The following is a 27,070-nucleotide window of genomic DNA, read 5'->3' on the forward strand; positions in this document are numbered from 1 at the left end:
ACCAACACCTTTAATACCGTACCATAGGTATCTTTTTGAAGTACCAAAAGTACAGTACCTGGTCCAGTGGAAAAGCGCCCTTTAGTTGAGCAGTAAATACAGCCCTGTACATTGTAAACATGCTGTATGTCCTCTGCTATTCTACAAGCTTCTTCTGTGTACCGGGTTCTTCTGCTACTTCCACGTCAAAGCCGGGGGGGGGGGGGGGGGGGGGAGTGCAGAGCACCTTGGCCAGTTTGCATCCAGTTGAGCGCATACATGCAGGAATAAATCAACTCCCAATCGCATTATCGGGAATCTTAGTCTGACTTTGAAAAATGCGATTTCAGTCAGACTAACAAGTCCAGTTTTAGTCAGATGGTTTTAGTCAAACTAACACAATAATTCGATTTTCTTAGTCTGCATGTAAATGTACTGACTAACTAAAGTTGAATGAGATTGGCTTGCATCCCTCTGCAGGACCCCCACCACCAATGGAGTGGAAGCAGGGTGAGCTGAGTGCTTCGAGGACAGTAAACCACCTGTCCTTGGAGCTGGTAAGGAGCACCACGCACTAAAGCATAGAGTAGGTAGCAGCATAAACGTCATTAAGTGAAGCCAAGACAATGAGAGGAGTTGAGATGAGCTCCATCGACACGGGAGGTGAGGAGAGACTCACCTCGATCCAGATGGAATGTGGAATGACCTCGGGGGGGCACGGCATGGGCTGGCTCTCCTCGGACGCGGCCAGGGGGTCAGCCTCCAGCCGGGCCTCGGAGAAGAGCCCCATCTTCAGCTCCACCGTCATGTGCCAGGCTCCAGCCATCTCGCGCATGAACTGCAGCGACAGCACCAAGAGAAGCCAACACGTGCTGAGCCAGCTAGGGAGACTGAAGCCCCTCAATACTTTGCAGAGCCACTCAATGCAATTAACCAGGTTCATTTATGATGGGTGTACCTCTTACATCATCTGCCATTGCCGAAGACCAGTTCCAATACTAAAAACAGGAGTATGGAGGACGGTAAAAATCCCTGGATGTTGGTCTTGCCCCACCCCAAATATCAAGTTGGTTGTATCCTTGCTAAATGACAACAATCCCATGATTCATTCCAAGTTCATCCTTTGGAGGTAAGTAGTAACATCGCTGGTGCCAAGACCACAAGCATGATCAATGCATTCTTCACATTGAGAAACACCCAATGTGTAACAAAACATCCCAAGACACACCAAGGCTTAAAGGTCAAAATAAGGCCACAAACCCTTGTTCTCTCTGTCCTCTTTGAACTGAAAAGATGAATTTTGGACTTTAATGCTATTTTATCATGATGGGAAGCATTGCTAACATTACTATGAACTGCAGAGCATAACCTGAACTACACTCAGTGTCCAAATCGTGTACGTCAGTGTGGCGTGTTATTTTGCATGCGGTGATGTCGCCACGGGTCACGTACCGGCACTTCAACACCGTTCTTGGCTGCCAGCAGCCACTCCCAGCAGGCAATGGCAGCCTCCATGCCGTGCTCAGTGAACATCTTGAGAGGCGCCCAGCACAGCTGGTGCAGGAGCTGGGGGTCGCAGTCTGCTGGAGGAGGGATATAGGCAGAGTGTTTAAGCACACGCACGCATGTACACCTGTAATCATATCTGTGTGATATGATGTGTTCATTTCTATGGGAAAAATGCTCATGCTAATTATGACAACCTTAACCCCACCCCAGCTCTAACCGTAACCATAAACAACCAAACAAAATAACTGTTTTTGCATTTTTAGCTTTTTGATTGCAGTCAGGAAGTTTTTTAAAATTGAGTTTTCCCTTTCCTGGTCCCCATAAGGTCAAAAAAAACAGGTATTCTTCAAGTTGTGGAAACATTTGGTCCCCACAAGGTAAGGTACATGTGGATCACACACAGACAAAGACGCACAGGCTCAATGCGGCCTTAGCCTTTTAGCGCCTTGCCTTTGGAGCTGATGAGCAGGGCTGTGAGCTTGAACATGGCCTGAGCAAAGCCCTCGGGCATCCTAGCTTCCAGCGCCTCCTCCATCTGACCAATCATCAGCTTGTTGAGGTCGGCAATGCTGCTCTGCGTGGCCTCAGAGAATTGCAGCATACCTGCTACCTGTCAAGCAGACACACGGCCCTTCAGCACAGACCTCATGTGAACAAGACCTAACCCAAGTCATCTAGATATACAATTACACACACACACACACACACACACACACACACACACGCACACGCACACACACACACAAGAATGCTTCCATACCTCCCCAGTGTAGCGATTGCGCAGGTTGAGGGAGGCCATAAAGTTGGAATAGTCCTTCTTGACGCAGGCAGGCCTCTCTGTTAGCTGCGTAGTCTGGAAAGCAAGCGCCAGGGTCATTCCGGCAGAGTCAGGATCTGCAGGCAGCCCACGAGTCAGGAGGCTCAACTCACAACACACCACACGCCTGCCATGACTCCGCAAGCCTCACAACTTGATTTACCAAGCAGAAGGTGGAGAAAATCCATTGCAAAAATACTCTTACCAAAACAGTATAGTAACAGCTTCAGAAATTTGTGCTTATTTGAGGCAGTGACAGGTCCACACTGATTAAAGGATAATTCCACCTCTGAAACTATTCCACACTTGTACCTACTTACGTTAAAAATGAGAAACAAACAATCTCCAGCAGGCATGTTTATTCCATAAATAACAACAAGACAGACACTGACATTGTTTCCTTGGGGTGATTCTCAGCAGACCGCAGGCAGTCTGGCTGTACACTGCACAGTGCACTGTCGCGGTTTACAGTGGAACAGGCTGCTCGTCTGCTTTTCACACACTCAAGGGAAACAGCAGTGAAGGCATCCAGAGAATCACCCTATTTTAACAAAATGTTAAACCCAAAACAAACAGCATGTTTGATCCTTAGATCAGGAACAACAGTGAAGGGAAAGAAGAACGAAACAGCTCTCTTTGGCTCTGAATGCCGCGTGAATATACAGAGCACCCTCTAGAGGAAATAAACTCATTTACAGGTGGAATTTTCCTTTAAATACAACCTTAAGCTACCGTACAGTTAAGCAGCATAACATCCAGCACTGTGTTTTGCAGCTGAAGACTCCATATCTGAGTGCTGGTGACGTGATGTGACATGTTAAAGGCCCCCCACCTCCAAATCCACATCCCTCACCATCACACGTGTGGGAGTGACAGTGACTGGTGACATGTGACAGTGATGTGTACCCAGAGCCCTGACAGACCCAGACACTGGCAGTACCGGGACAGATCTCCAAAGAGGCCAGAGGCGGATGGATACATGCACTTAAGAGACCAGTGGGGGGCGCCGCAGTAGACCAACCTGAGGGAAGGCGGCCTACCATGGGGGGGAGCGAAGGGGAGAGAGGCGCAGCATGGAGGCGACAGGAGCACGGGAACAATGTGAGGTGGGGGGGGGGGGTTATGGGACATAAAACAGGATGCAACGGTCAGAGCAATAACCACACATGGCATGCAGACACGCAGAAATACAATCCAACACAGACGCACACATGGCGTGAGACACCCGGAGGCACCGAAAGCTGACAGACCGACAGCCATTACTATCCAATGTGCAGAAAAGAAAGAAAAAACCCCGGTACATATCGACTTTCTGAGGTATAGCGAAATATTTTCAATACCATTTATATTGATATACTTTTCTGCATGCTAAAATTAGGGTTGTTAATGTATTAATGAATTATTATTATTTCTGATTGGGTTAATGGAGATTTTGATACTCAGACGGGAGCAAAGAGCAAAGAAAAGAATTCACAGCAAAAATAAAAAAATTAAAAAAAAAAAAAAAAACAACAACATTCCATTCGCCTCTCACGGGGGTCTCACGGCGAGGAAATATTGTTACGTTGTTCATTTTGTTGTTAAATTGACAGACGGCTCAGAGGATTAAAATATCAGAATTTGCGATTTGTTTTATTTTATTGAAGGCCGATATGATAAAATGAGTATTTGTCCTGTTATAAAGTGCACTTTCAATGGTTGTCTGGCTTCTGATTTTAGAGCCATTTGCCAAATAGATTTTAGATTTAGATAGTTTTTTTGTTCCTAAACATTCACCTTATGTTTTGAGAACAATTTCTTAAACTGAGGGAAAAAGAGAGTCTGTTGGTGGACATAGTGCAGTGAAACGTTTTATGTCGTAGCTGCTTTACTTCACCAAACACTGCAACGCTGTTATAGACATAATTTATTTTTGTCTTTGAGACTTCTAGTATAGACTTTTGTCTATACTGAATAGCTGTAGATGTATATTTGCAAACAAGGAAGTAAAACCCTTATTTCCATTTCATTTTGACCGTACTCTGCTTTAATAACTGACTTACAACTGAACATGTAGCCCCCACTTCATAGAAAGTACTGAGATATATGAGATATAGCTTTTGGTCCCTATTAGCCAGGCCTGCTCTACGCTACCCCCCGGTCACAAAGTCAGAGAGTAAAGTCCTTCCTCAGACATAAACCACAACACCATTTTCAGGAAGAATCCATTATGATTTAACTAACAACTAATGATTCTGTTAACACAGGAACTCAAATATCTTATATTTAATATTCTTTACTATAGCCATGCAGTCTTTTCACAGGCTATGCACAACCCAAAAGTTGCACGAATTTCACTATTGTTATTTCAGTAATGATTCAAAACTGATTTTGTTTCCTTGTTAGTCTGGGATAACTGGCATCATTGCCAACACTGTAACCACCATTAGTAAGGATACGATTTCACCTAAAGGGATCCGGAAGAGCATTTTCTGTATCTATTCATAATCTAATTCTATTCGCTTACCTTAATCTGCTGTCCAATAGCTTCAGCCATCTACCATCAAAAGGAAACCATCAACACACTCCAGAAAATCATTCTGACAGCCCTGTGAGTTTTCAGTACTTACCCAACTGTGAATCATCATCCAGGAGATGACAGATAAAGGGTCACTGTACAGTGACTTAGAGGCAAACAGGGGCTGGAGAAAGGATCTTTAATTTTTAAAAAATATCTTGCTTTTTTTCTCGACAACCAACTCTACTCTTCTAAATTATGTTACATAAAAGAAATGATCAAATCACACACAAAACAGAATTTTTAGAATAAGGCAATATTTGAAAAGGAATATTTAGTGACCATTTGCTCACCAAGAAGTATCTATGGAATATCTACCTCAAATATTATCAATATATAAAAATTGATTATACAGTACCAGTGTGAAAACAGTGGCACATGGCGAAGAGATACTGATTGTAATTCTGATATGAAAGGTAATCTAAGTGGAGAGAGAATTTAAATTAAATGATGCAACTGTCCAACTGGTAATGTTTCTCTGCATGGGACTGCAGGATTTTAGCATTATAATGTGCTGTGATATACAGAAGCATCTACAGAAGACCACTGTTTACAATAAAACTACTGAGGTTTTCACTTGCATTAAGAGGTCACTGCATTCATTTGAACATGATCAATGGTAAATATTATTGTACCACTCAATGTGCAAACTACAAATCCAGTTTCAAAAACTGCATAGACCAGGAGTGTCAAACTCCAGTCCTGGGGGGCTGGAGCCCTGTGTAGCTTAGTTCTTTCCCTGTTCCACCACAAATGATTCAGCTGAAGAGCTGTGTGGTAATTAGCACAAGGAGTTGAATCAGGTGTGTTAAATGAGGGTGAATCAAAAACTGTGTAGGGCTCCGGCCCCCCAGGACTGGAGTTTGAGCCCCCTGGCATAGACTATACTGCGATAGTATTTTATTTAACCACAAGCAGGGCTGGACTGGGATTTGCTACTGGGCTTTGAGATACTCCAGAGTATTTTCTTTTTTTTTGGGGGGGGGGGGGGGGGGGGGGCTGTCCCTGTGGGTGGACTTCACGTATTCCACTTTGCTCTTCATGAGACACACAGAGATCAATGCAGGTGAGAGAACATGTTTTGGAGTCACAGCGCAAGGTCAGCCTGCATACACCCCCAGCGCTGGGGGGTTAAGACACTTGTCCAGGGGGCTTGAATGGAACTGGTGACCTTCTGATCAAAGGCACCGAGGCCTAAACCACACAGCCATACCTACTCCATGCTGAGATTTTCAATGAATGTTTATGTTGTAAATAACTGAGCCACTGAGACGTCAGCCCAGTGAAATCAGATATTCAGTCTCCTTCTACCGTGAACGCCCTCAGCCTTCCAGAAACATCCATCTTCTAAAATGCCCTGCATCTCTCACTCAATACAACATACCAAATGAGACTCCTGCATCCCCTTTCAATCAGCATCACAGAATTCACCCTGAGCACAGCAGGTTCACAGCAAGCTGAGTGCTTTGGTGCTGTGGTTGCTCTGGGCCCCGATCAAAGTGCCAGCCGGAGCAGTTCATGCCCATTTTAATCTACAGCTGAACTTTAAATCATAACCATCCTCTTCAACTGTACAAAGGGAGACATTGAATGACACTACACTGCCAGTATGACATGGCAGGATGACAGTGTTCCTGTACACGCAGTCACCAATGTGACACGGCAGGGTGACAGTGTTCCTGTACGCACAGTCACCAATGTGACACGGCAGGGTGACAGTGTTCCTGTACGTGCCACACCAATCAGACACGGCAGCGTGACTGTTACTGTACGCACAGTCACCAATGTGACACAGCAGGGTGACAGTGTTCAACGATGTACTGTCACCATTGTGACACAGCAGGGTGGGCAGTGTTCCTGTACACGCAGTCGCCAATGTGACACAGCAGGGTGACAGTGTCCCCATACATGCTTACCAAAGTGACACGGCAGGGTGACGGTGTTCCTGCACGCACCGCGTTCCCGTACACGCCGTCACCAGTGTGACACAGTAGGGTTACAATGTTCTCATATGCGGCGTCATCAATGTGACACAGCAGGGTGACAGTGTTCCTGTACGTGCCGTCACCAGTGTGATGGAGCAGGGTGACAGTGTTCCCATATGCGCTGTCACCAATCTGACACAGCAGGGTGACAGTGTTCCTGAAAGCAGTATTACATGTCGTGTATGTAACTATAAGCAGGAGGACATGCAACGACACTGCATTCCCAATGTGACATACCAGAGCAGGCCATCAGCCCCCGCCCCCCATGCCCCCCATGCCCCCCATGCCCCCCATGCCCCCCATGCCCCTCAGCCCGATCGGCACTCACCCCCAGCGTGGTGCTCTGCCGGTTGTAGCCAGCGAAGTGCAGGATGCTCTCTGTGGCCATAGCCAGCCCTGTGTGCTGGGACAGGCCTGAAACCCAGTTCTGGTGCTTGTTCAGGTACTCCTACAAGATGTGGTAGCTTGTTATGACATTTAAAAGGAAGAATAACACTCCCAACCACCCATACGGGCATCTTATAAGTGCTTACGACCACAATGAACGTCTACAAGGAGGAATGTAAAGTACAGGAGGCGAGTACACTGACTGAAGCAAAAGAGGAGCGAAAAAAAACACTCAAAAAGCTTCAGATTCACCTTATTTTTCTGTCCATTAAATATCTGTTATTTTCATTACAAAAAATGTATCTGACATTTTAAACTACACCTTGCTGTTATTTAATTCAAAACCCACGCTGCAGTTATCCACTAAAATGCAAATGACTATAACGGTGCATTCTTCAGGTAAAATATTGGTCAATTTCACCCTCATCTTTCTCGCAGAAGCTGCAAAAATCCAATAAAACTACCCATCAAATTATGCTTGAAAAAAACATTCTTCAAATGATCAAAATCACACGATCAACAGCAGAAATCACAATCACCACCATGGAAATTAAAGGGCCTCTGCTCATCGGGTCAGGGCATACCCCAACAGCCATGTCTCAAAAACCATGACAAATAATTACTTTAAATTTTTATCTTTCTTTGGGATCAAAATAAAACATGCTGATTTTTTTTATGTAACCTGGAGCAATTTGCTGGTACCTACTCACAAGAAATTTAAAAACAAGACATTAAGTTTATTTTAGGGTAAGCCCTGATTACAGGAGACACAGACACTGCTATGATCCTAGAGTCCTTTACCACTGAACCAGAAATAATGTGATTAACTATGAATGCACTTGTGTGCAAAATGTAATTACTACTGAAACATTTTTCTAAGAAAAACAAACGCAAACTGGCAGTCTTGTTGAAGCAAGGTTGAACAGAACATGCCTGTTGCCTTAAGATCTGAGTGGGGTGTGGACCTACCTGGAGGTGGGACTTGGTGACAGAGGAGGCCCACTTCATGGCCTCTTTCAGGATCTCACCGCAGCGGGCAGCAAAGTCCTTCACGATGCTCTACAGGGGGAGCCACAGACGCCGTCAGAGATCTGGGTGCAGCCATAGGTCCTCAAATGGTTATACAGGCTGCAGTACTGCCCCCTAAAGGGCCTGATAGGAAGCAACTCAACCGGATGATTAAAAACCAAAATGCAGTCACAAGGAATCCAAACAACTACGGCAGGAGGGATTGAAAAAAACATGAAACGTAGCCAGATAGGATCCAGCTGTGTGGCACCAGTCTCAGGAAGAAGCAGACAGCAAGTGGGCAGAATCGGAATCGGGCTGCAGCAGGCATTACCTCCCTCGCTTCGTACGTGTCTGGCACCGTGATCCGGTAGGGGGTGTCCGGGATGTCGTAGTAAGGCTGGTCCTTGTGGATATCCTGGTCATGGGGAGGGAAAAAAAGCAGCCAGCAGCAGGTATCAGGGACTCCTGCTTATGACTGCCATATACAATGGGGGACCTCTTTAGAGCTAAAGTACAATTAAGATCAAGTGCAAGTCAGTTAAGTAGCTAATTAATTACGTAACCTGATAAAACCAAATAATGCCTATGCAAAGATCTGGATGTACGTTAATGCTGTGAGCAGTGATATCAGCAAACCAAAGAGGCTGTAGGTGTTGCACGTGTGTCGGCTCTCGCTTCGGAGTGTGGGATTGTCAGTTATTTCATGCTTATTGCTTTTGTATGTGTGATTTTTCATGTGTGCATTAGTTAAATAATGGTTGTTATTTTATCATTAGTTAGGTAGGTAGATAAGAGTAAATAGGCAATCATTCTGGGCTCTGGAATGGAGTAAATTCATTCACATTTCTTAAAAGGAAATTCTTGGAGCTCGACCAAATCGCAATCCGACCAGCCTTTTGGTTCCAAGGTACCACTATATATGCATTGTTAATGGACAAATGACAATGAAACATTAGGATGATTTCAGGGAGTTAGAACATGACCCCTCTGTGGGGCGTCATACAGCACGTACAGCACTGAGGGACAGCGACAGGGTCTGCAGGATGTCTAGCATGGTCCTCAATACTCGGCCGCTCCACAGTAGATGAGGGAATCTGGGAAGAGAGGAGGCAGGAACCCTTACTCACATACAAACACAACAGCAGCAATACCCACAGCTCCACAGCCTGGCTCACACTGAACACAAAATTAGAGGCATGAGTCCAGTCACCAGCAGGCGCGGGTTCACACAGAGGAGCCCCTTACGTCTCAGCCAGGCCAGAGAGGTACTTGTCAGCCACCCTACGGATTCTCTTGTGGGTGTGGTTGAAGTTAACCAGCAGGAACTGGGCGTGGCGCTCAAGCTCCTCCTCATGCTCTTTGGTCTTTTGCTACAGGACAGAAGTGAAGGACAAAGAGATCATGGTCACAAAGGGAGGAAGGTCAATTACTTTCTCATATGCTCAATGTCTGGGCAATCTGAGTCTACCTTGTCTGCCATCATTTGAAGAAAGACTTCGAAGACCTTGTCCCCCACAGCTATGACACACTGCATCATTCCTGGGGACCAAAAAGTCATACAAAACAGCTGTAGGTACAGACTCTAAGCTTATGGCATTTCAACATATGGCTCTTTACGTTTCAAGCATTTTACATTTAGTATCTATTAATCCATTATATTCTCTTACACACAATTTCAGCCCCGTTTGTGAGGAGCTCTTCTAAAGGCTTAGCATTTAGTTTGCATGCTGCTCCGGGCCCTACCTGACTTGTCCTTCTGGATGGCTTTGTCCTCAAAATAGCGGAACATCACCTGGAAGCGATCATGATCCATGGAGCGCAGCACCCTGGCAACAGCCAATGAGAAACCAGCACTGCACTGATACACAAGAACTCACAACCTGGCAGACAGTAACTTTATTATAAAGAATGGATTGAGCATCATGTTACAATATATGCTATGATTTATTTGAATTACTATTTTTTTAATGATTTAAATCATCCGAATCCTTATAGTTTCCTTAAAGGCACATTATCACACACTATGTGCATTTTACAGATGCAGATTCACCTGAACTGCATGCTTTTGCACTGAAGGAATGAACAGGAAGATGTGCAGGAAACATGCCCAGACCAAAGAGAGGGGGGGCAAGAATTATAGTCGTGACCCAGGTGGTGTGAGGACATGGTGCTACCCGCAGAGCCACTGCACTAGCAATAGCGGAGCGTGAAAAAGTGAAAGGACTCGCTCGGCAGCCGCCGATAAGTGCTGCTCTGACCAGGCCCATACCTCATGTACTCCAGCCGGTACACGGACAGCAAGTAGGTGGACATGGCAAAGTCCAGCTTGTTGATAAGTGCGGCCACCTCAGGCGGTGGGTCCAGCAAGTTGATGATGGTGCTCCGAAGCTCGTTCAGCTCCCCCTGCGGGAGGCAATTTGAGACACTAAAACCAACGCATCTAAACTGGGATGTGACAGGCCTCCACTGCAAGGAAACCAACTTGCTTCGGCATCACATCACGCATCGATCAACAGTGATAATTACTGACATACGAGGTAGCTGGAGTGATTTCTGAATATAAAATGTTTCCCCCTGTGTGTTCTGAGGATGAGCTTTGGCCGGCGACAGGGTATTACCGCGGTGACGGTGTCGTTCTTGAGCGCCGAGTTGTACTGCAGCTCAGAGCGTAGCGGCTCTCCACTGGGGAAGGTCAGGAGGGGGGACTTGGTGGCGATCTCGCACACGCCCTCGTGCCACTCCTCAGGCCACAGCCCTGCACACAGACGCCAGGAAGTTTGTCATAGAGAAGCTCGTCTCCATCTCATCCCGACAACGAGCCGGCGGCCCACGGCCTACCTGAGCCCTCCACCGCAAAGCCCATCACCACGGAGTAGAGCCAAAAGTCCCGGAAGAGCTTCTGCAGCCGGGGCCGGGCTTCTTTGATGGGGGGCAGGCGCCGGGTCAGCTGACGGGGTGACAGCCAACAATATGGCGCAGAGTAAGACTCCAAGGGCTCCAATAAGGGCTACTTTTAGCTCAGCTAATGTGTAAAACTCTAAAGGTCCAAAGCAGATTTACCTGTTCTAATTTAATGTTCACTTCACCTTATTATTCAGAGAGAAAAGCAAAACAATTGCAATGATGATTACAGGTATAAAATGATTAGCAATCAATTGACAAGTTCTAAGCACCAAGGATCATGGGATCAATGGATGAAATGTGAAGCTGTTCTATATTGTACTCTAATCCCTGCTGCCATATACTCCTGTAGAATTACCAGTTCACATTCCCACTGCCATATTGATTTGACATGTTTATTTCAACTCCACAACAAATGCAAATAAAACAGCAGGAGGAGCAAAGGGTCAGAGGCAAAGGGTGGAGGTTTTAAGGCTTGCAGAGCAGGCAGAGCAGGGGACAAGGAGCAGGCAGAGCCTGCACATCCAAACATCTGCTGCTCCCGATGATTAAGACGCAGGCTCCAGACTCAGCTATTAAACCGTCAGCTGTGAGCATAATGAGGCAGACAAGGCCGCTGAGGACAGTCATCCTGCGCAGAGTCTATTTTGCATTTCCCGTGATCTTCAGGCGGGCCGCAATGTGATCAGTCTCAGCCAGGTGGCCAGACAGAATGTGAACAAAATACCGGGAGGAACCACAGTAATTACAGTACAGCACAAGACGGATCTCTGAAGTATTTACTAGAAAACAGGCTGACAACAGACAAGGTATTGTCTAACCACTTTTTAATAAAGCTCACTCGAAACTCGAAACAGCCGTGGGATTTGGTAAATAATGTGGGGTGTGCAGGGGAATCAGGCTTCCAGTAAGTCAAGGTAATGGTTAAAGGGTTTGAACTGACACAGCACTTCGAAGTATTTGAACTGGATGGGTGTTTGCATTGGGAAATGCATCAAAGTTCACTTTACGCTACTGGATTTTGCCTTGGGGTGGAAAACAGATACAGCACAACAGCTGCCATCAGTGCAGAGGTAAGCCTTGATGCAGCTTCGCACATCTCCCACACTGGTTTCCAGAGGTACAAGCTAATAAACAGAGCTGACTTTTTCGTAAGTGCAAGGTAGAGAACTAAAGTAAAAAAGGATGCAAAAGGGGAAATGCATACTGACCTCCATTATTCCAATAAAAATTTGAGGGTAATCAGCAAAAATCGAACTGGCTTTTGCACTAAAACAAATTGCTGTTGTCAAGTAAAAATTATTGTATTGAGGATTATTGTATATTTTATACTAACATGTAATTTTTGTTTAATACTTAAAAAAAAAAAAAGATGCCATATGAATGTCATATGGGAGCAAAATTAGCAGGTATTTCTGATGGTACAGCTGAATGTTCATATTTGTCAAACTCAACTTCACTATGTGAAATGTCTTCATCAGAGCTCCCATGATGTGGTTTCTCAAAGTTGTGGCAGCATCATGCCTCCTGCTGTCCCCAAGTTACGCGGGGATCAAGGACATCAAGCTGCACTTTGACTTCATGGAGCAGAATCAGTCGCAGCCCGTGGATCCTCGGAGTCTCACTGAGGGCAAGGTGCTGGATGCAGAAGCCATCCCGCTGGACTATCATAAGGAGAACACCGTCACAAACGACCTAGCATTTGATGGGTTTGAGGATGAGGACTACATAGACTTTGACAAAATCCTGTCAGAAGATGACTACAGCGAGGGTGACGAAATCGATGACATCACCATCCCAGACACAGAGATCTCCAATGAGCCTTCTGACCCCAAGGTCCGTCGGGCCCGACTTTTGCATCTCTTTAACGGGAGGTCTCGCATTGAGCGGCTCAACATCGTAAACGCCCGCTTTGGCTTTAGCCTCTACCGGAGCTTGCGTAACCACATCAACCAGACAGACAACATCCTGTTGGCCCCAGTGGGCATTTCCATAGCCATGGGCATGATGGACCTTGGCACAGGGCCTAGCACCCATGAGCAACTCTCCAAGACCCTCGGTTTTGCCGACTTTGTCAATGCCAGCGTGCACTACGAGGACATCACAGTCCACAAGCTCTTCCTTAAGCTCACCCATCGTCTCTTCCGGCGGAATTTCGGCTATGTGCTACGCTCTGTCAACGATCTCTATGTCAAGAGGGATATAACCTTGGAAGAGCCGTTCAGGAAGGATATGAAGACATATTATTTTGCTGAGCCACAAACGGTGGACTTCAAAGACCCAGCCTTCCTGGGAATGGCTAACCGGCGTATCCAGAAGCTGACCAAGGGCTTGATCAACATGCCTCTTAAGAGCGTGGATCCCAACATGGTGATGATGCTCCTGAACTACATCTATTTCAAAGGTATAAAACTCCCCATAACAGTCCACTCATCCAGTAATGAGTAGCTTGTCGATGGACCACAAGCAGCTAAGTAGCATGTATTCTGCTAAAAAACAGATCATTTTAAGCTATAGTTAATTTCTATTAAATAACATTCTATGGCTCACTGCAGAAATAACTACTTGCTGAACTGTAATAAATGAAATCATTTAAAATGACAAATTTTCTGACAGGCAACTGGGAACAAAAATTCTCAAAGGATGCGACATACTACCGGAACTTCCACATCAGCGAGAGGAAGTATGTGAGGGTCCCCATGATGCAGAACCGGGGCAACTACCAGGCAGCTGCTGATCACGAGCTGCAGTGTGATGTCCTGCAGATGCCGTACATTGGCAACATCAGCATGCTGGTAGCTCTACCACGCAAGATCAGTGGCATGCGCAATTTGGAGAAGGAAATCTCGCCATCCGTGATTAAAAGGTGGATGAGCAACATGACCAACCGGTACGTCGTTCTGCAGACCACCTTCTCAATGAAGGTTCACAGTACCACCTAAGATGTATAAAGACAGGCAGAGCCTTCCATTTGTTTAAACCCTATTGCACTAGTGTAATGTGTCTTACTTTGGTGATAATTTTTTCTTCTCATCAGAACACGGGAAGTTGTTTTTCCTAAATTTACTCTGGAGCAAAATTATGATCTGATTGAAAATCTCAAAGAGATGGGAGTCAAGGACCTATTTGGAGAGACAGGAGACTTTTCAAAGATGACATCTGAGAAAATTATGATCAACTGGGTAATAACTTTAAAACTTCCCAAGTGTGTTTTGTAAACAGCTCTAGTAATTTACATTTTATGTTTGCTGTATATGAAAACTATTTTTCTTTGAAAGCTGACTTGTTTGCCTAGTTTCGATGTGAAAAGCTTCCAATGCAGCAGCTGATTGAAAAATTCCTTCCATCTCTGCAGTTCAAACACCAGGGAACAATCACCGTGAACGAAGAAGGCACACAGGCAGCATCGGTGACACACGTTGGCTTCATGCCGCTGTCCTCGCAAATCCGCTTTGTGGTGGACCGCCCATTCCTCTTCCTCATCTATGAGCATCGCACCAACTGCCTGCTCTTCATCGGTCGGGTGGTGGACCCCTCCAAGAACTAGCTGCAACCTTCCAACATCACCCTCCAGCCCCTTTACGCTTAACTGGCAACCATCACAGCCTGCTGGCAATCTTGCCTGAGAGTAAGGTGACAAGTTTCTCAATTCTCAAAGCACCTCATGCTAGGAGCTAATAAAAGAGCCACAGTGCAAAACACTCTGGGAGCAGGAGTTCAACAATGACCTAGTCAATGTCATACAATTTTTACCAATGTAGTAAAAAGAAAGTATCGTGCAGGACAAATGTGTTGATTCAGTTACTTTATGTCTAGAAATAACTGCATTTGTTCTGTATGTTGTATAAGCAGATTTAAGGATTTTAATATAAACTGTGTATATAAAATAATAGAATTACAAATCTTTAAACTAAATGTTTTGTGAAATGCATATATATCCCAGCAATAAACAATAGCCATTATAGGAATTCTCTCATTTCTAGCAACATTAACAAGAGCTGCCTGAAAAGTTGACACCAGCATGGCATTATTGACTAAGTCCTATATTGACTGTCCAGAGAGTCCACATATTATGAAGGCTGAGTAAATATTTGTTACGATAGTTAAAAAGTAACCAAAAGCACAAAGTTAACGGATTTTAAAAACTGTATAAAGAGACTGATGTAGGTTTTTTTGGTTATAACACTGGATTTAAATTCATATTTCAATAGTACTTTTCTTAACACTTCTAATATACACTCACCTAAAGGATTATTAGGAACACCATACTAATACAGTGTTTGACCCCCTTTCGCCTTCAGAACTGCCTTAATTCTACGTGGCATTGATTCAACAAGGTGCTGAAAGCATTCTTCAGAAATGTTGGCCCATATTGATAGGATAGCATCTTGCAGTTGATGGAGATTTGTGGGATGCACATCCAGGGCACGAAGCTCCCGTTCCACCACATCCCAAAGATGCTCTATTGGGTTGAGATCTGGTAACTGTGGGTGCCATTGTAGTACAGTGAACTCATTGTCATGTTCAAGAAACCAATTTCAAATGATTTGAGCTTTGTGACATGGTGCATTATCCTGCTGGAAGTAGCCATCAGAGGATGGGTACATGGTGGTCATAAAGGGATGGACATGGTCAGAAACAATGCTCAGGTAGGCCGTGGCATTTAAACGATGCCCAATTGGCACTAAGGGGCCTAAAGTGTGCCAAGAAAACATCCCCCACACCATTACACCACCACCACCAGCCTGCACAGTGGTAACAAGGCATGATGGATCCATGTTCTCATTCTGTTTACGCCAAATTCTGACTCTACCATTTGAATGTCTCAACAGAAATCGAGACTCATCAGACCAGGCAACATTTTTCCAGTCTTCAACTGTCCAATTTTGGTGAGCTTGTGCAAATTGTAGCCTCTTTTTCCTATTTGTAGTGGAGATGAGTGGTACCCGGTGGGGTCTTCTGCTGTTGTAGCCCATCCGCCTCAAGGTTGTGCGTGTTGTGGCTTCACAAATGCTTTGCTGCATACCTCGGTTGTAACGAGTGGTTATTTCAGTCAAAGTTGCTCTTCTATCAGCTTGAATCAGTCGGCCCATTCTCCTCTGACCTCTAGCATCAACAAGGCATTTTCACCCACAGGACTGCCACATACTGGATGTTTTTCCCTTTGCACACCATTCTTTGTAAACCCTAGAAATGGTTGTGCGTGAAAATCCCAGTAACTGAGCAGATTGTGAAATACTCAGACCGGCCCGTCTGGGACCAACAACCATGCCACGCTCAAAATTGCTTAAATCACCTTTCTTTCCCATTCTGACATTCAGTTTGGAGTTCAGGAGATTGTCTTGACCAGGACCACACCCCTAAATGCACTGAAGCAACTGCCATGTGATTGGTTGATTAGATAATTGCATTAATGAGAAATTGAACAGGTGTTCCTAATAATCCTTTAGGTGAGTGTATATTAACTCAACATTATGACCAATATTAATAGCATGTGATGGAAAAAAACACTTAAATGCTCACAAATTTTATATTAAAATTACAACCTTGAATAAAAATGCAATGATATGCTTTAAATCCATCAGATTCATGGACTGAAGCTGCTGAAATTAGAGGCTCCATGTAAGCAGCAGAGCAGGCTTTAGCTCACAGACTCGCCTACGAATGTTACTGGTGGCAAAGGGCGGCATGGGCCACCTTCTCAAATGCAGCTAGGAGTCACACAGAAGCGCTGGGTGAGCCAGAGCCGGAAGCAGCACTGCTATCAGCCAAAAGCACGGCGGCACGGTGGTCTTACCACAGCTATTACAGGAATGAGCACACCCAGATTCCCAGCACTGCTGGACGCCTGGAAGAAAAGCAGTGAAAGGACCAGTATGATTCATGTAATTAGCCTAGAATGCCCAATAAGCATGGACCAATATAGTAACTATTCAACGATTTATACGTATACAGGCTGGCAGAATCCTTACCGACCAGAGACAAACCATGCTGCCTATCACAGCCTTTCTACATCAAAGGCTGATAAAGATTAAACACACATACAAACCAGTGCTTAGTTAATATTATTTTCCGACTACTTAGAGGGGATGGGATTAAAGAGAGAAGCTTTTATTCATTAAACTTCCATTCATTGGAGAAAACTGGTACAGTATCATGTCAAAATTCTGTGCCCTCATGACACACCATGTGAGTAACGTCACTGCATCTGACCGGGGGGCCTTGAGTGTGGGGTCCTTGTCGCTGGGCTTGAGTAAGTCCATGCCCACCATCACACACCATGCGAGTAACGTCATGGTATCTGACCGGGGGCCTTGAGTGTGGGGTCCTTGTCGCTGGGCTTGAGTAAGTCCATGCCCACCATCACACACCATGTGAGTAACGTCACTGCATCTGACCGGAGGCCTACCTTGAGCGCAGGGCCCTTGTCGCTGGCCCGCTCACTGGCTCTCTTGCCCTCGAGGCCTAACTGCACAAACAGCTCCAGCAGGTTTACCAGGAGCTCGTCCACCATCTGCTCTCCCTGGAGGTTGGCGGCGATGTTGGCCAGGGCGTTAATCACGGCCAGAGAGCAGTGCCTGCTCAGACATCAACACAAAAACCAAAAAGCACACACAGGATCCCTTAACAGAAGCTGCACTGCTGACTGATCAGACTCACACTCTTCCATCCAGCACATTGTCAAGGTCAGGATATCGTTATTGTCATCTTCAGCTATATGCTACATGGGTCATATGTGGAGATACAATTTTCATCTCATTGGTTGTAGCACAAAGAAACAATAAATAAGATAAATATGCAAGACATTTAAACATGAGAGAAAAATGTACTTTAAAAAATTCAAAAGAATTCTTGGGTCCGAACATATGAAACCAAAGCATTAAACACGATCAGATTAATTACTTTTATGAATTTATTTTAAACATTTTAAAAACTGACTAACAAAATGGCCCAAATCAGAAAAGCAATCAGACAGTACCTGTGGTGTGTGGATGATTAAAGCCAGATCCCTATATTTCATGATGCTGCTGTTCTAATGTCAAAAAGTCAAAGTTCTAAAGGGTTGGTGTGAAGCATCACCTGTATCCGTGGTCCTTATAGTCCTTGGTGGCAGAGTAGACCACGGAGCTGGCCTTCACACTTATCTGCTGGAACAGGTTCCACACCTCTTGGTAGATGTATTGCTGAGGGGATTAAAATGAACAACTAATAAATGCCGGTTTACCGAGTTTCCCCATAAGGTTTACATAATATTTAAATCTTCAAAAATGTTTTCAAGAACAACAAAGAGCAGTAAATTTAAGGTGATTTCACCACTTTTATAAAAAGACATTAAATCTAGATGTTAAATTTGATAAAATGACAATCTGCATGATGATCCTATAGGGGGCAGTATATCAAACAGACTGTAGGCCTCCTGTGAGCATGTCGATGCATATAAATGTACACGGGGGATGAACCCACATTGCCGGTGATGACCATGCAGCCCAACTGATCCACTATAAGCACATCCAGCTGTGATGGTGGCTGGCAGAACTTCTGCTGCAGGATCTGCAGGATGGGCTCCATCACACGAGGCGTTTCCCGTAGCGCCACGGCAATGTGGCCCAGAGCCCGGATAGTGTGGTCCGGGATCAGGTGGGCGTCCCTGCAAACGATCACCATCAGGATCACCATTAACATCTGAACCAGAAGCTGACAGATGGACGGGGTTGTCGGTCACGCTCACTTATCATTCTCCTGGGATATGTAGAGGCGATTGGACAGGCCCGCCAGGAAGGCCTCCACCGTAACCGGGTCTGCAGTAAGCCCCGCCTTCAGACCCCTGGGGAAGGAAACGGTAGCTTCAGCAAGAGAAAGACCAACATAGAAGCAGCATAACAGAGCAGACAGACCTAAATTATGTCTCCTCTCCTCGAAGAATCAGGCTGCTATACAAGAGAGAAGCTTCAACACAGCCAAGTCCGCTCCAGAAGAATCAGAGAGGCTACCTGCAGATGTTGTCAATGGAGATGTCCCTCAGCTGCTCGTACATGGAGGGCTGGCCCTTCTTGTTGGAAAGCAGGTTCAAGGTGGACTGGGAATTCTCATTGGTGATGCTTATCTTTATGTCCCCAGTGCCTGGAGAAAGATTCAGCCAAATAAGAGTCTGAGGTTTAGTTCCACTTGAAAGCATATTCATCAAGTTCCAAATAATAATAATAATAATAATAATAATAATAATAATAAACTCAATAATTGACACCAAAACCACAAACGGATGAACAGCTACCATGTGTCTGACAGCCATTTTCCCAGAATGCACCTCACCTGTGCTGTACTGGCTGTGGTACTTGTAGAGCTTCACTAGCACAGGAGAGGGTACCACCAGAAAGTCACGCAGGCACATGGTGACAGAGTGGGCCACCACGGGGAAGCGCTCACACAGCCGGCCCAGGCCCTGAACATCGCCACCACCATCATCATCATCATCATCATCATCATCATGAACTTACTACAAAAGAGCTTAATTTCTTATCTAACACAACTACAACAATTACAAAAATTGTTCTGTGAGAGGAAATTGCCAGTAAATTCCTCTCCAGTTAAACTTCTCTCTCTACAGCCAAATTACACCCAATTTAGACATCTCATATCATATCATAGATATTTGTTGAGACCTGCCAAATTATGACAAGCATTAATGTCAACTATAACAAACTACAACTCTGAAACATGTCCCTGGTTCAAAAGTTTAACCATCTGTGACAGTTACAAAATTAATTGTTGCAGTGAATCTTTTTCCCCCACATACACACAAAGCGTGAGAAAATATCAAGTGAGGAAATGAGCCACTCAAAAGCTTAGGACTGCGTGCTCACTGCAAGCACGCAGGGTAATACATCACACTTTCATTCTCCTCATGCCCATGGCAACCATCATCATACAGGCAGGGAGCAGCACCTGTAAGCAGCAAATGAGCAGAGGCATGTGAGCGATAATGACTTTGCTGGATGTCTTGGACTGGAGCTTCTCAGACAGCTTGGTGCACAGGTTCTCAGCACCTAGGAAGGGGTTAAACAGTGACGCTGAAGTCATGGCAGTGGAGGTGTGCCGGAAAGAGGCAGACAGAGGGAATAACGCTACCTCTCTCGTATTGCACGTCACACCAACAAATAACCTTTAAGGCTTTACATAACGAATTCAGTGCACTGTATTTCATTCATTCACTGTCCCTCAGAGTAAGGTGACAGGAAACCACAACAAACATTGAGCACTACATCATCATGACCAATAATGAGATTCCTCGCTAGAAGAGTATGATCTGGCGTTATGGGCCAGTGCTAGATGGCAGACAGGGGCAAACCCCAAGGCACAGACGGTGAGGGGGAATGGAGATACCCTGCTCTTCCTTGACTGCCCACACCATAAGGTCCACGCAGGCAGCGTTGGCCTGGCAACGCAGCTTCAGTGGGCTCAGCTCAGTGTTCACGCGCTCCACGTCGTGCAGGATCTTCTGCAGCTCCGACTGGCTGCTGCTGAACTGTTCCAGCACGAAATCATGGACCTCCTTCACGAAGGAGGTGGGCAAATCTGTCAGGAAGAGAGCAGGGAAGATGGAGACTCAGCGAGCTAAGCCAGGAAGCAGCACCTACAGCGCAGGACAACCCTCTGAGGTCATGGACTTCCATCAACCACTCCCACCAAATTCACAAAAAAAAAAAATTTATGATCTGCTCTATAAACTGGAAAAAAAAATGCAGTGGCTTACGGAAATTAGCATTAGATGCCCTTTAATATTTTATTACATTACATCACATGTATTTATTTTTCTGACAGTTTTGTGCAAAGCAACATAAGTGAGAGAAGCCTTGGGTCAGAACACTGGATCGCCCAGCAGCCAGCACCCCTGGTGCATTTGGTGTTAAGGGCCTTTTGCAAGGGCCTTGCAGTGATAGAATTACTCAAGCCACAGGATTTGAACTCATGACCTCCTGGCCACTGACACAAATTTCTAACCCATTGAGCTACACACTGCCTCCAATAATTATTGTATTACATTTCAAAATATTATATTATATTGCAGGATGTTTTTTCCTGTTAGATAGCTAACATTTAAAAAGTGACAAAAAAGGCAACGCATTCACTCATCATAAAAATAACAATCCTGTGTTATTGAAAAGAAAATGCAGTTTTTGTAAATCTCAAAACGTTGACTTTGATGCACTGCTTAAGAGAAAAGCCATTACACATTTAACTGAGCCAAAGGGCAATTGCTGGTTAGGCAAGGTTAAAGACATTGATTTAATGCTGACGTCACCCTAAGACTGCTATTTAAAAATCGGGTGGGTACCAGCTGCAGAACAAACTGCAAGATGAATTTCTGCTGTAAAACACCCCGCTGTATAAATCAGCAAAAACTAAGCTGATTGAAAAAATATAACCAGCTAAAAATATAAAAGTTTCAGACATAAAATAACCACAAATAAATTACAGACGTTTTATCCAATAAAAAACAAGCATAAATAATAAAAAAAAAATACAAATCAAAGTAAAAAGGAAAAGGAAATGCTGAGTTAACATCAGCATCTCTTACCTTTCATGCAGTACAGGGTGTCCCGCAACATTTTAAACATGTCCACGTACAGGGGGTCACTGAAGCTCTTATAATGCAAATCAATCCCATGATTTTCCTACCCGCAAAGAACATGCTAAATATTAACATTCCATTTTAAATGTTTTTTTTTTGCATTTGTGATGATAAAAACAAAAATGACACACCCCTATGACAACAGCCATCATGGAGTCCAGACTCTTCAAAAAAGACTCAGAAACAAACCGCTTCACCTGCAACAAAATAAAAATATATATATACAGATAGCAAAGAATGAATCCTGGTTTATTTGTATTGCATGTTCTTCGATTGCAGAGATCTAATTCTGTAAACCAGGGGTAGGCACCCCTGATTCTGGAGTACTGGTATTCAGTGGGTTTTCTCTTCTGTACTGTCAGGAAAAAGGGTACACAAGGAACAAACAATAATGTACCCCCAAATGTAAAAAATGTTCCATTTCTGTACCTTAAAAATACTTACAGCTAGGGTGCAGATGGCAGACCCTTTAGGGTACAGCGCCAGTGACAAGTCATTATACCCTCAAAGGTACAAATTGGTGCTTTTTTCCCCTGACAGTGTACGAGTGTTACCATCTGCCTGAGATCAAGTGTGGTTCATCAGGAACCAGGCAGGATGAAAAACCTGCTGGATTCCAGCCTCCAGAATCAGGGTCACCTACGTCTGCTATAAACGTTTGTCCCAATAACAGTAATCTCAAACAAGAGGTGAACACTTGCTGCTTTTCACTCAAAATCTGCATCATTATTTAAATAACTGTGTTCAATTTAAGCATTAAATAATGTTTAAAAAATCTATTAAGTTACTTCACCACCTTAAAATGATAGCTGAGTTCCCCTGTCTAATGCCAGAGGCAGCCATTACCCTCCCCAGTGTGGTGCTGACAGACAGAGAGCCTCGCACCATGTGCAGCAGCAGCTTCAGCACGGGCAGCGGCACGTCAAACTCCTTGTTGCTGCTTCCCATGAAGAGAGGCGACACAGAGAAGCTGGAGCTGATTGTGGAGAAGTAATATTCGGGGTCTAAGGCACTGCCGTCTGGGAGATATGCTCCTAGGGGACAGGGCAGGAGGGTGGGGGGCAGGTATTACACAGCTGAATATCATATCAAGAAACATACAGGGAGTTACAGAGAAAATGACAGCCATAAACCCCAGATTATCTGAAAGACCCCATTAAATCAAACACACACCTACACTGTGATCCCGTCTATTATAATTTTATAACACAAAACAGAACAGAAACAACATATTCATTGGTTCCCAAATGCAGAAATGAAACATTACTGTGTTAATCTTGCTGGGCTAAGAGTCTAACCAGTGAGCACACCTGAGGGCATCTTTGAAATTTATGAAAGGAAATGTATCAAAGCAGCACCCTAAATCTAAACTTAAAATATTTCCTGGATGGCTGTCAACTCACTGCACAAAATGAATTTTGAAAAGTACATAATCCCAGATAAAATAAGGTGGTGTGGTAACTCTTACGTATGATTACTCCTAAAGGAGACGTCCTGTTTCCTAAAGGCAATATCGTACCTCTATCTGTCCTGCGCCCATAATCTCTACTGAAAATGATTGTTTGCCATTTCAAAGGAACATTTCAGTCAGAATCCCTGAAATAATATCTATCCAAAGCAGACATTAGCCCTTATCTGCCGTACAGTGTATTCCCCATATGCATTCAAAGTACAACATATCAAATAAAGACCAAGAAGCTTTATTCTGGTCTCTGTCTGAAAGCTGCCATATACACACTATAATAAAATATTAAAATCTTTTTCAAACAGTATGTTTTTCCAAATTACAGAGGCTTTCCAAGGTCAATGACTGCCATGTAGTTTTATTCACCTGAACATCTGTGCCAGGAAATCAATACATCTGTGCATAGCTGGTTTTAAATAATAAAAGAGAACAAAGTATGAGACGCGCGCCTGTGCTGCACACATGACTTTACCTTCAAAGTACTGAGCGGGCGGGACAGACGGGGAAATGGGCGACGGCCCTCTCCGTTCAGGACTGAGCTGCAGATGAGGAATAAAACAGAAATCCTCTCATTCTTAATGAACATTTCAAACAAAAATTAGATAAAAAGACACAGGTGACAAGAACATAAGAAATTTACAAACGAGAGGAGGCCATTCGGTATATTCCAAGTATATCGAACAAAAACAATCGACACACTAAATAAGCCACAGTGACAAATCTGAAGCCTGATATCAAATCTACAGGGATTAACAGAGCAGCCAGAAGACTAACACTGACGTTCCCAGTTGGCCTCTGGAAGTGCAGGTTTCCTTTCCACCCAATCACTCCTTTTTCATTTCTTCCCCTATTTTTCTACTTAAACTCACATTCAGTACTGAGTTTAAGGTGAGCAAACCCCTGATCGCCTTGACTGCTCCACTGCTAACTCTGACAGCCCTCACACCATGAGAGACTCTAAAGCAGGAACTAGGATGGAGTGTGGCTCTGCGGGTTAGCCTTCCATGCCAGTGACCAAGTCCCATGGTGACCAGTGTGATTGCTCCATTGGGCCTTTCAGCACAAATGCACCAAGGACTGGCTGCCAGCTGTACTGTGGCCTGGTTACCTGGGAGAGGCTGGAGACGCTGCCCGTCTTGCGCTTCAGTGAGTCACCCTGACATACTGTGAGCAGCGAGCTGGGGAGAATGGAGCGGAAGTCGTTGAAGGAGCGCCGGCGAACGCCCTCCATCTCGTCTGCCACGCGGGGGGGCTTCTGGGCCCCCCGCGGGAAAAGCTTGGACAGCAGGGACTCATCTGTGTTGCTGTAGCGGCCGAAAGCTCTAGCCACCCCCAGCAGACAGGGGACAGTGTACCTGCACAGGTACTCTGTGAGATAAGGCATCAGAAAATTAATCAAACAACAAGACCCTCTCGATCAGAAGATGCTTGGATGGATGGAGACAAAGGTCACATGACTATCAGGTGTAATTCCAGGCAATTAAAGGTTTATCTTTAGCATGCTTTCTGGAAAGAAACATGTTACACAAAGTGAAAAGGAAGTAAATTACCTTTGTCATGGTTCTCCGGTGCCTGACACATTTCCATCAGCGTCTGCATGAGGGTGATGACAGCTTCCAAAATCTAGCAGGGAACAGATCTAGCTCAGCGGCATATTGTAAGTGTGATGCTTTTTACACAATGACAGATGATGATGATGTATTATAGCATGTCTTTTCCTGACTGTGATCACCAGCTGCAGCACAGACCTGTCCACGAGAAAAGGAGTCTCTCTGGGCCACATCTGACAGCATAGTCACGAGACAGAAGCTAAAGTTCTCTGCTATGGGGAGTATTTCTGAAACAAAAAATAAAAGCAACACATGGTGTTAAATACCTTTGAGACCTGTGTAGTATCCTACCACTATAAAATGATCATCAGATACCTAGAATTTGTTTTAAACTATTTGAAATGGGGAAAAAATAAATGCACCCCTTCCTTTTCTTCCTGTGCTCTCCTCAATCCACTGCACACGAGGTAAGCCTTTCAGGAGACCAAGCAGGTATGGAACAATCATGTCTTTGTGCTGCAAATATAAATATACATAAATTGGTAACACTTTACTTGACAGGGCACAAATACTTAGTAACAACTCAGTTACTAGTGAAGCACAAATCATGAACAAATATAGTTGCTACTTGAGATAAAACATTCATTGCGATTACATAATGATGAGCAAGCACGAGATCAGTATTTCACTAGTGTTATTCATTACTTGCTCCTTTGGCAGATCCTTAGTAGTTTACAAAGGTTTAAAAAATTAACAGATATAAATGCATATAAATATACATAAAATAGCAACTGATTAGGATAAATCATGTCTCACAATTCATTAATGATGAATTAACATGAGATTAGTATGCAACTAAGACTTAGTTTGTGGTTAATTAATATATAAGCAATGGCATAATACGACATTATTTGTGCCATGTCAAGTCTTCCATTAATTATTTTAAAAGAGGGGTAACATTAATTTACTTCAACAAAAAGCTAATTTTTGTCTTAAAGGGTTTTCCTGTAGATCACGTTTAGTGAATGCAATCTTGAGCTATCAGTTTGTGTGAAAGCCATCACCTCTAAATCCGATTCTAGCAGAAATATTCCCAGCGCAATCACGGCATCTCGGCGCCGCTCGTCCAGCTGGAAGACGCCCCGCGAATCCACGGGGCACATGCATTGCAGCTTCTGGACCTGGGGGCAGGCAACAATGCATCTTAGCAAAAATGAAGCCGAAACACTTATATAACCTGGTCTAATTGACGGGTATTACGCCAGGCTACATTATCAAGCTGTCAACTTGAATACTGTATCGTTGACGTATTATTGATGATTGTTGTCGTCGGACTGGGTTTAATTGAGGTGATTTATGGATAACAGACTTAAATTCAAGATGTCAACACTCTAAATGAATGCCTGTTGCATATAAATATACAAGTCCGTGTAGAATGCTTAAGTTTTTGTGCAATGAAAATATGACACCATGAGGATTCTTAAAGCCTAACTTAACATTAAGTACCAAAATAAAATAATTATAAACCATTATTTGGCAGAAACACTAGAAACATGCAATATTCAGATTACAATCAATTAATATCATAGTCGTTAGCAATTCATTAATTTTACGTTAACTAAAAGTAGGTTCAGGGAAACACAGCTATGAAATGAAGAACCTCTATAATATTACCGTCAGTCATAGCACAACATACCAAAGTAACACAACAGACAGACAATGCGAATAATCAAATCTCAATCAAATTATGGTAACATTTGAAATAGTTTTATACTTATTCCGAAATACAAAGGATATTTGCTATCTGACTCGCTAGCAAAGCAGACAGCAGTTGTAAGGGAAACAACTGGTGCCACATTCTCGTACTGCGTATGCCAATTTATCCCAACATTGGACGGCTAGACAAAACGCAAACCTTTTCAACCGGAGAAGGTCGGTGTGCTGCCAAAGACCGAGCAAGGGATAATACTGTATTAAAGTAAAATCCTCTCGGTCCTCCCCCTTTCACCGACATTTTCGCCTCTCCATCAAAAACAGGAAAACCGACGTAAAAAAGCTAAGAGGACGAGGAAGCCGCATTACGGAAAGCCTGACAGTCCAAGAAGTGCGAAAAGGACTGTCGCGTTACGAAGTTCAAAGACCCATTCTAGCTGCTGGTCGTCTAGCAAGTACCTTTCCTATATTCGGGGTCAGTATTTCAATAGTTATTTTCACATTTATATCCAAAAGACTAATAAACAGAGCTATCAGAATAGTATTTCTGTTTTTCACATGATCGG

General features: G+C 44.2%; 2 protein-coding genes across 2 annotated transcripts; one reads left to right on the forward strand and one right to left on the reverse strand.

Moving 5' to 3' along the window:
- Positions 1-658: 658 nt before the first annotated feature.
- LOC140587384 (phosphatidylinositol 4-kinase alpha-like) lies at positions 659-26,902 on the reverse strand (the record flags this gene model as incomplete). Its single annotated transcript, XM_072708642.1, has 33 exons — positions 26,707-26,902; positions 25,856-25,972; positions 25,214-25,307; positions 24,990-25,078; positions 24,792-24,864; positions 24,350-24,609; positions 23,714-23,780; positions 22,662-22,810; positions 21,908-21,973; positions 21,723-21,819; positions 20,528-20,719; positions 20,090-20,190; positions 19,457-19,586; positions 19,138-19,267; positions 18,876-18,971; positions 18,611-18,794; positions 18,227-18,330; positions 17,556-17,724; positions 16,944-16,994; positions 11,084-11,192; positions 10,864-11,000; positions 10,515-10,648; positions 9,989-10,071; positions 9,714-9,784; positions 9,491-9,615; positions 9,258-9,339; positions 8,577-8,660; positions 8,204-8,293; positions 7,176-7,295; positions 2,249-2,341; positions 1,939-2,098; positions 1,432-1,562; positions 659-817 (listed from the first exon to the last, which is right to left on the reverse strand). Coding segments are annotated over exons 1-33 (3,846 nt in total), but the record flags the coding sequence as incomplete, so codon positions are not given.
- LOC111854360 (serpin peptidase inhibitor, clade D (heparin cofactor), member 1) lies at positions 12,190-15,108 on the forward strand. The gene is made up of 5 exons (XM_023832242.2): positions 12,190-12,219; positions 12,628-13,550; positions 13,763-14,036; positions 14,184-14,328; positions 14,502-15,108. The coding sequence occupies exons 2-5, from the start codon at positions 12,635-12,637 to the stop codon at positions 14,691-14,693; spliced, it is 1,527 nt and encodes a 508-aa protein (XP_023688010.2). The 5' UTR covers positions 12,190-12,219; positions 12,628-12,634; the 3' UTR covers positions 14,694-15,108.
- Positions 26,903-27,070: the final 168 nt, after the last annotated feature.

The sequence above is a fragment of the Paramormyrops kingsleyae genome, unplaced genomic scaffold, assembly GCF_048594095.1.
Source record: "Paramormyrops kingsleyae isolate MSU_618 unplaced genomic scaffold, PKINGS_0.4 ups203, whole genome shotgun sequence".
NCBI lineage: Eukaryota > Metazoa > Chordata > Actinopteri > Osteoglossiformes > Mormyridae > Paramormyrops > Paramormyrops kingsleyae.

Coding starts and splice junctions, on each gene's coding strand:
- LOC111854360 (XM_023832242.2), top strand. CDS start 12,635: ATGATGTGGTTTCTCAAAGTTGTGGCAGCATCATGCCTCCTGCTGTCC. Junction 13,551..13,762: donor GAACTACATCTATTTCAAAG/GTATAAAACTCC, acceptor ATTTTCTGACAG/GCAACTGGGAACAAAAATTC. Junction 14,329..14,501: donor AGAAAATTATGATCAACTGG/GTAATAACTTTA, acceptor CCATCTCTGCAG/TTCAAACACCAGGGAACAAT.